This window comes from Vanellus vanellus (genome assembly GCF_965231255.1).
Source record: "Vanellus vanellus genome assembly, chromosome: 7".
NCBI classification, from domain to species: Eukaryota; Metazoa; Chordata; class Aves; order Charadriiformes; family Charadriidae; genus Vanellus; species Vanellus vanellus.
Window position 1 is genome coordinate 11,164,379 of NC_138912.1, and position 14,080 is coordinate 11,178,458.

Consider the following 14,080-nt stretch of genomic DNA (forward strand, 5'->3'; position numbering starts at 1 on the left):
ATTATATACAAATATAAATAATGATAAATAAGAAAAAGAGATCGTGAGATTGGTTATTGGAACAACACAATAAATAGTATTTTTTAAAAAATACTGGCATTCACATATTTAAAAGAAGTTAGGTGGCTCCTTTATGGTGATATTTCATAACATTTTTCAAGGAAGAAATTCAGACCTTTCAAGGTATAGGGGTAGCAATTTCAAGTTGGGTTATAGAAAAGTAGGATTATAGGATTTTGATTACCTAAAAGACTACATAAAACCCCTTTACCACCCAAAATTTTCTTCTGTCTAAGAAGCGGTCATTTGGAAGAAAAATCTCGTGTTGACAAACAGTTAAAGGTATCATTTGGTTCCTTGAAATGAGACCACGTTTCTTCCATCACATTTAGAAATAAGATCATAACTCGCAAAAAGTGCACATGTGAACCAGTTATTTAACCATTCCTTAAAAAGTGAAAATAAAATATTTTATCTCATCCCTACACATAAGATATTCTGTTATAAGTAAAGCTTCTTATCACAATTGCCCTTTTATGTCTGAATTCACACATTTTTTTCTTGAAATGTAAAAATAGCAGCACCTTAAAAGAAATAAAATGAGAATCTTAACACTTTCACAGGACTGAGTTTACAATCATGACATGCAGACTGTGAAACTCTTCCCTAAAATCATCCTTTCCATAAATTCCTTATTTAGGGATTAAAACCCCCTCCTTATTTTATTCAAATTTTGGAATCTCCCCTTGCTATAATCCATCAATATGAAGATTAATATATTTTAAATTTAACTCTTCACATAGATATTAGAGCTGCTATACAGTCTACTACAGTCTTGCACCTACAGATATATTGTATCCTGTGTATAATTTAATTAATGTATGTATTAAAGTCTATTACAAAGTTTAAAACTTACATAGCACATTTAAAATACTGTATAAGGTTAACGTTTAAGGGGTCTGTGTTTTAAAATTCATTGCATGGGGATAAGTCTCCAAGTCTTTCTTTTTTTCTGTCCTTAGTGGACCTGAGCTTATATTGATGGTAGAAGTTACTAAAAATTTCCGAACATGGTTCTGATCTGTTTCCTTATTTAATATTGCATTTGTCAAGTAAACATTTAAATAATTTTCACTTTCAGTACCAAAGTAATTTAAATTCTATCCGGTCAGAAGAGAAAATCTGATATTTAAGAAAACTTTTCACTAACTTCTACCTCAAAATGCACAACTTTGATTACAGCTGACATGATTTTCAAAAAGAAAAGAAACATCCTGCTTTCAGACAGGGCTTGTCAAACAAGTTTCAGCACCAAAAGAAATATTAACAGGTGGGTCAAAGTCCCCTGAATATAATGTTGCCTTTATAATTTTCCATAGTCTAGCAGGATCCTCACCGGAGTTGTAGAGCAACAATACGGGTGCAAGATTTTAGAAAAGCCTCAGGATTATCAAGCTTTCCTTCATTAAAAGAGATGGATAGCATTCTGTGTTCTAGTACAACACGCATTATGAAAGCACGCTCTTATTAGTACAACTTGTGTTTTTGGTACAAGGAGAGAAAATCTGTTTAGGGAAGGAATCACACAAGGAAACTGAGTGGGGTACTGACTAATTCTGAGAGTGCACTTTCATTTGTTTTGCCTGCCAGTGTTGATTTAATTATACTGCATTATTATCAAAGCTGCATTATGTACTTTTTTTATTCCTTTTACATGTGTTTGAGGTGAAGACCTTGGCTTTGTCGGCAAACAGCGCGTTTCAAGTTATTTCTTAAGTACTAAATAATAAAGAAAAGAGAAGAAAAGATTTTTTTTAAGATAGCAGACAGTGATCACAAGTTAAAGGGTTAAATGTAAGATCTCCAAGAAACATTTTGAAGTTGATTAAGACCCCAGCTTTGCATTAAACAGTATCACTTCCACATGAGTTGTTGCTAATGCTGTTAAGGAGCAGCTTGAGAAGCCCAGTGTGCCAGTGACCTCCTTCACCCTCCAGCCACCCACTAGGGCTTCTTGATTAGCATCCTACCTGGTTCTCTGAGGAATTCCCGTCATCCCCTAGGAGCTCATTCCGCACCTCATCACTGTAGGCGATCCGTGACCTTTTCTGTAAAACAAAAAGAAAAAAGGGTTAGGAAGTAAAGCTCCGAAGCCATTGGTATCACGGCTGATCATCTTAAACCTCGAGAGCCCCCTAATGGATACCTATTTGATTAAAAAAAAAAATAATAATCTGCAAGTAAAAGTTATTAAAAAGTTCTTCAACTGCTCTATTTTGACAAATCTGCATCGCAAAACCTTAGCATTTCTAAGGCAGTCACATCCTCAACATTTCAGCAATGAAAGCGGTTTCAGTGAAGCTCGAGGTACATAATGTGTGATCCCAGTTCTGATAATCAGGTAACCTTGACAAGAAACATACACCAGTATCAGAAGCATGGCAGAAACGCATGTGTAGGAGCCAAATGTATTGCTCTGAAGAACACTTGCCAGCTGGGCACAGAACTCAGTGTAACACTGCAGTGGTGCCATTAAATAGGAAAGGAAGACTGAGCTTTTCCCATATAAAAAAACCTCAAAAACCTGAACAACACACAGTTGACACAACTGGTTGAACTTGAAGATGTAGAAAATTAGCAAGTGCTTCCTAGGCTGCTAAGGCTATGAAGGCATAGAGGGAAAGGACCAGAAACCAAAGGGCAAAAGAAAGGAAAGAAAACAACAGTACAAGGTGACATTGGTTTACAGCAGTTCACGGAAATACCACAAAACTGAGGCAGTCATTCATTAGATCGTTAACGACAGTCGTCATTTAAAGCTTATGAGCACCAGATTTGCTCATGAACTGATCATCATACTGATTCCAAACTAGATACTGATTTGATACACATCAAGTGCCGAGCAATGGAAAGCAAATGTCTGAAGATTACCAAGCTAGCACAACGTTCAATGAACAACGGGAAGGTCCATAAGGAGAACATCAGCCCAGCTTTCAATTTCTCTGTTGGCCAAATAACAGGCCCTTCGTTAATATTGCTACACTTGCCATTAAAAGAGAGAAAGGATTTTTAACACACTGTCTAAAATCTTTCTATATTTGAGTGTGGTTATGATCAGTTTTACACTTCTTCAGAGGAAGACACCCAAGAGCAGCAAGAACTAAGCTGTAGGGCCTTCCTTTATGGACAGGAGCTTCCCTCACACTCTGCCGTGGTAGCCACTACCGGTAGGAACTCAGCAAAAACAAATGCCTTCTCAAACCTTCCCTAATTGGACAATCATACAAAAAACCGTGCTGGGGCTGGGGCACAGGAAACAACCCACTAGACATTATACTGAGCACTGGGAAATTCATCACCTCTGTGACAAAGAAGTTTGGAAGTGGGTCGCCCCTTGCGCTAAGAACCTAGCGGCAGAGTAAGCCTTGTATTGGTCATCTCAGAGAAACACATTTTTGCTTTTTATCCTGTGCAGTTCACCCTTTATTACCACCATCATCGTTACAACGCTTACCAGTTTGTGATTCACTTGCTAGCGTTCAGATCTAGATTATATACTAAAGCTACAGATGTACGTAGCAAGGACAAAGCATACCATGGACCGACTACAAGGGCTGAATCGTGCCAAATCTTTTGGAGATCTCAGCTGTCACAGTTTCATACTAACCAAGCTAAAGTAGTCTACAGCATTAAAGGAAATGAGAACCTTTAAACAGGCTGTGGTATCAGAGCTGCCTGTTTAAATTATTCATTTCATCACTATGGGGGACTAAAACACTCCACAGTATGCAAGAATATCATATGGAGATAGGTTTTGTTTTTCTCTTTTTTCACCAAAAAGCCAACAAATTGGCATAGATTGCTCAATTATATTATTTTCCTATTTTTATTTGATACACATCAAACAAGGAAGGAAATTACAAATATATACCAATAAATATCTAATCATCTTTTCTGATTAAGATTCAATCTTCCCATTTGAGGTCTAGCAGTTCAACTGTACAGTTTCTCCCAATTTCACAAAATGACTCAGCCCCACTGCTTCTGTTAGTGTTGAATGTATTTATCATTATTAGACTGAGATGAGGAGCATGATCCTTCATAAGCTTGTTCTCCAGCGAACAAGTTGCCTAATTATATGTAGAGACTGAGATGGTCCTTGGTTACACATCATTTATTTGAAAGATTTAACTGGCTGATATTCTCATTCATAGGAGTCTGCATGGAAGAAAGGAAAAAGAATACTCTTCATGGGAAAGAAATAAATGTTAATAGCAGTACAATTTTTAGATGTCCTTTATAATCCTTTATATCATCACCACCGAACTTAATAAATATATTTGTATCATTGTTCTTTTATTGCAATAATCTGTCATCATCTGAAAATCAGCAATTATATTAAAAGAAATAACCCTTTGACTACAATTAGGTATAACTCTTTGCCATAATCAATAAATAATTTGATACTACTTTTGATCACAGTTTCACTACCAAATGAATCAATAATATAAAAGGAAAGGCCTTTGAACTAAAGTGTTCGTTTGTTCTTTCAGGATTTGTCCAAAATATCAATATCTTGAATTACTATTCTTATTTCTATAGGCGAACACTTTTAAATGTAGCTACCAAAATTAGTTCGGTTCGTCCAAACTCAATAACGGAATAATTTTTAGATTTTTTTTTTTTTAGTTCATAACTATCAGCTGTTTATAAATATGTACTTTAGCCAAATGCACGAATGATAGTTTGAGCTGGAAATGTCACATACTCTGCTACAGTTTGAAGGAACCCAATTCATAATGCATTTTATAAATAGTTAATGACTTCTATACATAAGCTAACCAGGCAAATCAAGAAATTGTCAACATTTTTAGTCTTAGTTGTCAGTTACCACTGTCTACTGGTACTTTATATGTATGTTTCTAGAAAAGACAGAAGCTTTACAGAGTTTGTAATCCAAGGCGTTTCTGGGCAGCTCAGTATAGGTTTAAGGGGTTCTGCGTGCAGTTTTTTGCCTGTAAAGGTCTGTCATATATAGAAGTTTTCCTTGTAATTTGTATTTTCTTGTATATACCCAGACAAACAGCCTAAGCACACAAGTGCTTTTAACTCGGTGTACAGGTTTGCATTCCAGTGTGGCATGCACACGAACACACGACGACACAAAAGGGTTAAGCTGCTTTCTACAAGAACTTCAAGAGAGAGAAAGTTTCAGGGGCTGTTTTAAATGTAGTACAGTACCCAGACCTTCCGACAAGGAGGAATTTCTGATTCCAGGCAGATCTCTCCTGGTTTATGAACAGGATTTTTGCATACTGATTGGGTGATTTTCTTAAAGCCCTGTTCAAACAGATACACTTGCTCAGTTCTGTCTGGCAATTTGGCTTTAAACAATCCGTCTACTTGACCCAAGCCTTAACATTTCCCAATAGAACTCAATGTGTTCATGGGCAAGCACAGCTAAATTAGAATTGAAATGAATTAACTCAGCTTAAACTAATTAAGATCTGTGATCTGCAGTACCACCCCCCTGTATGATTCTACATGTGAAGTAGGGTACATGTAACCAGACTGTAAGAATTCTGCTATACTACTAATCTGAGCATAACAATGAAGTTCGTCTATTACTAAAGCATATGAGAAGTTAATTTCCATGGCCTACACATGGCAAAGCAATTGCTTAAATTGCCTCACCTGGGAATTTAATACAATGTTATCATCAGACCAGCCACACTGTAAATAGATTTATAATGCTTTCCATGTGCTAGGCTAGGTTGCATATGAATTAAGTAATGATCTGGTATTACAATACAATCAGCTAGTTCCCACACCTGGCAGACAGGATATTTTGCTAAATTACTACCTATACAGATACATCACAACATAAAACCAGAAAAGGCAATGGGAAGAGAAACAATCTCCATGGTGTATGACCGATTTTTACATGGTAACCAAATAAGATGTAGATAGAAGGAGGTATCCAAAATAATCTGTTCCCAACATCTGCACAACAGAACGCATGCTTATTCATTTCCATTCAATTTTGGCCTAATTTTCCGCATTCTATACTTTAATTACTCATCCGCATTCTGAAATGTTCCCATTAGCGAAGGCCAGAACTAGCCAATGCCCCCTCACTCCAACGCACTTTCCGCAATCAGCCGAATAATTGATATAAAGTATCGCACGTTTTCATACCTGAAGTAAAGAATAGCTTTCCTCCTCCTAAACGCTCCGCGGCCCCCTGAACAGAGAGGCAAACCAGGTGCATTTCAGACAAAAGGCCCAGCAAATCCTTTCGTCCTAACATCTCCGTCTTCCAGGCTCGTTGTTTTAAGAACAGATTAAGCAGATTTTTTTTTTTTTTTTGGTGAAACACGCATAAACAAACAAGGTTTATTTACCCACAAACATCTGCTTTCATAGAAATTCATTAGCGTTTCCCAGTATACGTTTAAATGGTTTACAAAAATCTTCAGGCATGTGTTTCAGAGTTTGGCCCTGCTCTAGATGTAAATAAATACTTGAGATTAGGATAACCAGAAAGAATCTGTAGGAATAAATGGAGATTTTATTTTGTGTTCTTTAAGAGTAGCCAGTTTTGCCCTTGCTCTTGCTAAAAGCAAGGAGAAAAAAGTGACCTGATCCTCAAACGGACTGCTAAATACTGCAGAATGTACACGTTCATCTCTGCTGTTCAAAATCGATACTTAAGTATTTTCGCTGAGCAGAAGTGGAAGAGATACAGTTTAACAACTTTAGAAGAAAAATAAGTGATCCTTCTTAACGATCTTAAAGCTTATATCTAAGCAGAAACACAAAAACACTTCTTCAGGAGATAAAATAATTGAAATTGCTTAAGAAATTGTGTTCAAACTTCAGTTTTCAAACCTTCTACACTTCTCTGTAAAGGTGATTCAGGAACAATAGACTAGACACCTCAGACTGCAATTCGAAAGGGGTTTTCCTGTTCCTAAGTAGCTTAGTTTTTATCGATTATGTGTAAAAAGCAGGAAAATGATCACATAGTGCTATTATACGACCTGATGCAATGCTGGACTTTCAGGCATTTCCTTATGAAAATAAAAAAAAAGCAAAGCTGATACATTTCTGTCCAAGAGGAAATAGAACCTGTTCTACAAATCCTGTGAAACTTCTGATTGAAAGAATGAATTCAACAGTGCGCGTTGGCTGGCAGAAGTCAACGTCTAAACCACTCCTGGTCTTGCCCGCCCTCCTTGCAGGCACACACAAAAAAGATTGCCGGCAACTCAGAAAGAGAAACGCACGACTTAAACCTGTACTCTGCCACTCCACCAAATGTCATTGGCTTCCTACAACAGCAGAGAGAAATCAAACTTCAAGCGCTAATGTGAAATTAACGCAGAGATACTATCACCCATTTTAAGGAGAAGTCACAGGTCTATAAACCTTCTTTTCCATAATCATCATCAAACACACTTTTAGTTTCATTATGGGGTGAGGGCAGGGAGGAAGGTCAAGCGAACCCCCATGAGGATGCAACCCGCTGTAGTATGTTGGCTGCGAAAAATGCAGCTTCTACCCACAAAACGACTTCCATCTCAAACTCGTGACCAGTGGACCATGGATGTCACCAACATGGCTGATGCTTAACAACCTGCCAGACTGCAACATGCTGGAGGAAGGGAAGAAAACAGGTGACCTGTGAGAGAATCGTAACTCATCATTTCTGTGAATTTGAGGAGTAACAGAGGATGATTTCTATTGTGAAAAGGACATTTTTATTTAGAAAACAAGCTTATATTTACCTGAGCTCTGCCTTTTAAACTTAACCTAGAAAAGGAAAGATTTCTCAAAATTCAAAGGTCTGAAACTAACTGACCTCTCCCCCATTCTATTTTTTAGAGGATGATCAAAAATTTGCTACCATAGCTTCCAATTTAACAAGACCGCATCTACGGAAGAGTAATATAATGAAATACAAGAGTTATAAATCCAAATATGGAAAACTTCAGATAATCATTGCTTGGGTTTGGATAGCACCCTCCAAACATAACAATGGATAACTCCCCTTAGCCTGGTGTTTACATCAATTTCTTTTTTATAAATTATAACTACTCATCTTTTTGCTTGTTTGCATTACCATGCCCTATTTCCCAACATTCTTTCATCAGAATTCAGTTTCTCCAAGGTGCTTTCAGCTTTGGGCTGCTCTGCACAACAGTTTGTCTGCCTTTTTACGCTTCTGTCATAATCTCAAAAAAAAAAAAAAAACAAACAAAAACCAACGTGCCAGGCATCAGCTGACTCATGGAGGGTGACCGAGTATTCCTGCAAATGTAACTGTAAACTCTTTGTAGGCCAACATAGGGATGTTTGCCTTTGGCACTGCCAACTTGCAGCTATTGGGCTATCTACTGTTACCGACATCTGCTAGTCTGCTCCTGTAATATGCTTTTCAGTACTCTAATTTCAATATTTCATACAACTGCCTTCTATTGGTTCCTTCAAATGAGCATTATTATAGTATCATATTTCATTATAAAACCTTTCTTTACAAATCTACTTAGCTGGCTAAGTTCACCAACTTGCCTATTCAGTCAATGGAAATGCCTCTAAATTGTGCATAAGATCACCCAAGTTCATTCCTTCTCAGATTCACCTACTAGAAAAGCCTAATGCTTCCTTGTAACCACCCTTTTTGCATGTTCAAAGATCAGTCTGATAATCTAGATTGCTAAATTAAAAGCGGGCTTGTGTTAGTGCCCTTTGCCTTGGTACGTATAGCAAATATTGGAATTTGTTTGCCTAATTTCTTGACAATAGTTTTGCAACTTGAAGACCCTTATTTGCCACAGTCATTTCAATCAGCAATGCTGGAAGAAAAGGCAAGGGCAAGGTCGGTGAGAGGGAGAAAATGTTTCTCCCAAACACAGATACCAGTTTGAAAATAACGATACCTCAGCTGTAAGACCACACTTGGTACAGGTTCAAAGTAATCCACAACCTGACTATTTATTTGGGCGTAGGGGATCTAAGTGAGATAAATTCTGCCTTTTATAACATAGGTCCACACTTGGAGGCAAAAGAGAAGGGTCTAGACTGTGGCATCAACAAGAAATTTGAATATAAAGAATAGGAACAGCCAAAACTAAACCCATAGCATTGACCAATAAATCGGTCCTCAACTCACATTCAGGCTAATCTCTAGAAATGTAAGGATGTCGTTATCATCACGGAAGAGAATCCAGTCTCTACATCAAATCCTAGAAGACTCTCACTCCTCAAACAGATTTTAAAAAGTCACAGCAGGCATTGGAAGACAGTCATATAGGCTGCTGTTCTCCAGAAGTCTCTGCTAGACATGAATAACTTCAATTTAAAGACCGGCACAGTTAGGCTGCAAAAATAAGCCTATTTTGAGTCTGTTTTAGCTGCAGCATATCTGCACTTAGAACTGGCATATGCAAGGGCAAGGAGCAACTACGCATCACGGTCATGTATGTCAGACTGCCTTGTGGTCCAAAAACTTTACGCTTTGTGGTAGGTCCCAAATTAACATACGTGTTTGTTAAATCTTGGAAATGGAAGATAAACTCCAGTGTCTCGGACCAGCAAAGGGATGAATTGAGAATATGAAAATACCAAGCCATTTTCCTCCAAGGGGAGAAGTTTATAGTATAAGGGCCAACCTTTAAAAAGAGTGCTCTCAAACACAGTGCAGCAGGGAGAGAAAAGTCTTAGGGAGGCAGAAAGCTAATTAGCTCACGTCATGGTAAAGCATGACAAACATCTCAGATAAACCAAAACATGAAATGTTTATTAAAATATCTTAATTTCGGCCAGAATTTCCATCTGGAGCCTAGCTTCCCACTGCTAACAGTAACAAGACATCTGCTGGTACTTTCCACCAGCTCCTTCCTTTTCCAAAAAGCAGCGTCCAAGTGTTATTTCCTTCCTCCATTTGTTACTTAATTGTCTTTATCAGCCTGTACCTGCAGACCAGACACTATGAAGACTGGCAACTGTAACGAAAATCTATAACTGGGCTGAAGCACTAGCCATTCTTGAATGCTACCATCATCTTTTCCAGCTCTCCCACTCCCTGGATTTCTAGCAGTAGGTAAAGCCTAGGAAAAAGCAGGTATTTTTTAGGCTTTTCAGTTAAAAGGACAATTTTGCTACAGAGCTCAATTCTATTAATAAATTAGACATTTTGTCCACTGCGAACTCCAAGAGTAAAAAACAAAAGGGAACCATAAAGACAGATCTCATTTCGGACACTTAGAACGAGGGCAAGGCAGATGAATAAGATGTTTCCAAGGCAGCTGGAGTGTCCCACCCACATTTGTGCCACTCCGATAGGATCTATTTTAAACCAAAGAAACTTAAGTGGGCCTTTCCAAGAATACTTTTTAGTGCATAGAAAGCTATTTTTAGGCACTGTCCCTTTTTCACTGGGCATACACACTCTCTCTCAGAGGCAGCTTTCCACCTGTATACCAGTACATGCTTTTTAATTCCTGCAACTAATACACAGAATAAGCAAAATTCAGTTGAGCCCTAAAAATATTAATCGTAATAAATATAAAAAAAACCCTGATCAATGAGAGTAGCAGAGAATAATTTCTGACTTCATCATTAAATGCAAAATAAAAGAATGCTTAATACAAAGAATATTTAAATAGAAAACCAGTGTAATTAAGCTGGTTTGCATACGAATTACCCACATGGTACTTTGTGTATTTCAATGCAAGTATTTTGGACCATAAGCACATTAGCTCAAACTATTGATTAATAAAAGGAAAATGAGAAATACTTTGTGTATAAAACGGCCCAGTCAAAACTGATTTTTGGATCTTACTGTCCATGCTTCCTGGATTTATTATTTTGTCCCTGACATGATTAGCTGGGATTCCTTTCCTTCCATGTGTGCTTACACACAGACACATTGCCTTATTTGAAAAAGGGAAAAATTGTCTGAGTTCAGTAATTTTAGTAGTTAAGTGGTCACAATTGGGCTTTGAAGTTTGCAGCAGATTGAAGGAGGAGTAAATCTGTACCTTCACTGCTCCCCACTAGGCACTACTGGGACAGAAGCAGTTGTTTCATGCTGTGTTAAATCAATAGCTAATATGATAAAATACTAGCCCGATGTTCAGACACGGCATTTTCTAGTTTTATCACAAGCTGATGATTAGCAGTTCTTGCTTTACACTACCTGAGATAAAAGTCAGTAACTAATCCACTACCTATAATTTATCTAACTAAAGTCCTCCTCCTTTTTGTACTGCCTCTGCACTTGAGTTCCTCAGTCTTCCCCATTCAGTGAAAATACTTATAAACAATATTCATTTCATAAAGTGCATAAAACAGACGAAACAAAATTATTATTACAATGCACACATCTGTGTCAAAACCTCCCCTACCTGGTTTATTTCTTCAGAACTTCAGTCATAAGCCTCATAACACCGTGTAACAGAAATGCAGTATATTCATACAAAATACTGGTGTTTACAAAATATTTGGCATGTAAAGCATCTTTCTGACAAACAGGCTTCAACTAACTTGTTATTTTTCCCCTTACCTGTAGCATAGCCAGAAATTCTGCTTCTAAGTGGACAAACATACAATAAAAAGAATAATGAGAAACACCGATTCTGGCAGTAGCTCATTTCCCAGTAAATACTGATGTCCAAACTAAAAAAAAATTCACTGTGTATTTCTGTTTTGTCCCTGTTCCCATGTTGTCACCAACGATGCTTACACATTTCTATTGATCTTGTTTATCGCTGCCCAGATTTTCACTGTCAAGACAATGTAGTGTGAACCTGAAGGAAAACCTCACTTTATGTAAGACTGCATAAAGACTGCTGTATCAGTCAAAGCTTCAATTAGTCCAGAACTTGTACTGCCTCCTATAGTGGCCATTAATGGATAACAAGGAGAAATCTTAAGGAACAGAGCAGGGATGGAATGATTCTCATTTCAGTAGACGCTGCCAGTTTCTGATGATCAGCAGCGCAGGGAGTTTAAGGTACATCTAAGATCTTCATACTTCATAAACCTTGATGGTTACTGCTTACATAATACTTCTTTTATTTAAATAGCAACTGAACAAGCATTCATGCACAAGAAGAATGGTGTTCAGATCTCAATATCAGGGCAAAGATTAAATTGAAAAGTTATCCCACTTTTCATTTGAACAAAACTGAAGTGAAGCTCCAACGAAAGAAGGTAACAATTAAAATATCAAAAGCAATTAATTTATATCACAGAATGTTGCAACATCTCTTCCATGGGGCCTATATTGGCAATATGAATTTAATTCAGAGGTTCTCATCTTTACGGGGTAAACTCCACAGTAAGAGAAAGATTATCTAATAAATCGCTTTCTAGTTTCTCCTCATACGGGTCATTTGCTCTCCCAATCTTTTAATAAACTATGGCAGATATTTAAATTACTCAGATTAGAAAAATAGAACTGCACTCTATAGTCATATTATATCTCCACGCGGCTCCTTTGAAGTGCAAGAAAGGCCCAGTACCATTTGACCAAACATCTGTCCCTCCACCCCACCAGCTGTTCTTGCATGGCACAGTTTAGAAACTTCTGGTATAACAAAGCTGTTAGCATCAAATAGAGATGATTTAATACAAAGAGAAACAAAGTTTGATAGCATATGGCAAACATAATATTTCCAACTCCAAATCACAAATCTGACACGCAAAACCAACACAGAAAGAATATAAGGAACGGAAGGAAAACAAATCCAAGTGTGTAACACATATCCGGGTTTTTGATTCCTAAGTATTCAGGGACAGACTCAAATTTATGTAATAATCTCAGGTTAAAATTTCAACCAAAAAATTAACTCACACAAAGACAGAGAGAGTGATAGCAACCATTCTGCTAATCTCTCAGGTGATGTACCCACCGGTTCCTTTCCTTTCATTCATCGTTCCTATCATAATTCATCAGCCTTACACATTTCACAGTTTGTACCTTCTTCCCCCAATTTATCTCATGCTTTCTCCAGTGTGACCATACTTACTCTTTCTATCACTAAGTGTGATGAAACATCATGTACATCATATTTTGTTCCCTTTCCCACCACTCATTTTGCCATTCCCTACCGGTTCCGTCCCTCTGCTCAGATATTTGGGTGCTCTCCTAACCTCCCCCTCTCACATCCCACACAGGATCATATGCCTTACGACGAGCAAGAGCAGTCATCTTGAAGAGCATACGCTGCCATTTGTCCATTGTCATTGTCCGCTGTTACTACAGGCAGCTTTATGATTCTAGAGGAGAACAGCAACCATTGTAACAGGATCACAACAGTTTCAAAGACTTCTGAAGCAGAGGCCCCAGGGAAAAAGTTTAGGTGATTGTCAAGTGACGGTTTATACTTTTTTTTCCCCCTTAAACTGAGATGTATATACCTAATAACACATGACCTAAAACATTACAAGAACTGTTGACTCTGACCGCAAATGAACATTTAGTTGCAGCAGGATGATGAAAATCAATATACTCTTGTTTTAAAAATGTATTTATCATCAGTTTGCAGGTTGGAAATATTTTGTTATAAACTTTCTGCAGAACAGATGGAGAAAGTTCAATAAAAGGTAAGAAAGAACTCAACAGGTAAGATGTATTTCAGTCTGAAAGATCAAGAGAAAAAAAAATATGGTTCCAGCTGATCTTGAACACACTGTATCACGAACCATCTATACTTTTATTTATTCACCTAGATTTTGCAAGGTATAAAAAATACAGGCTCGCAGAATTTGAACTAACAAATCAGTAAATCTACAGATATGAGAGAAATAAGCAAGAATTAGGGTCTTTCAAGAGATACCTTTTAAATGGATGAGGAATTAACTAGTACATTTGAATATTAAAAATCCGCATATAAAATGACAGTGATTTCATACTCAAAGATATCCTGAGAACTTCCAAGTATGCCCTTGGAGTAACACATTTTAACTAGCAAGAAGTCTTCAAGACTAAAGTCATGGCTGGGAAAAACTGTAGACTGGCAGTAAACTGAAAGAGTGATAGAGTGATACTTGAGCATTAATTCCAAAATGC

At 37.3% G+C, this 14,080-nt stretch overlaps 1 protein-coding gene across 6 annotated transcripts in view; it reads right to left on the reverse strand.

The window, feature by feature from the left end:
- VTI1A (vesicle transport through interaction with t-SNAREs 1A) overlaps window positions 1–14,080 on the reverse strand; it is a 293,522-nt gene that overhangs the window by 233,426 nt on the left and 46,016 nt on the right. For all 6 annotated transcript variants that reach the window (XM_082486273.1, XM_082486272.1, XM_082486275.1 and 3 more), the window contains exon 4: window positions 2,031–2,108. In XM_082486273.1, the coding sequence (XP_082342399.1) occupies window positions 2,031–2,108 (78 nt within the window). The remainder of the gene's footprint in view (window positions 1–2,030; window positions 2,109–14,080) is intronic.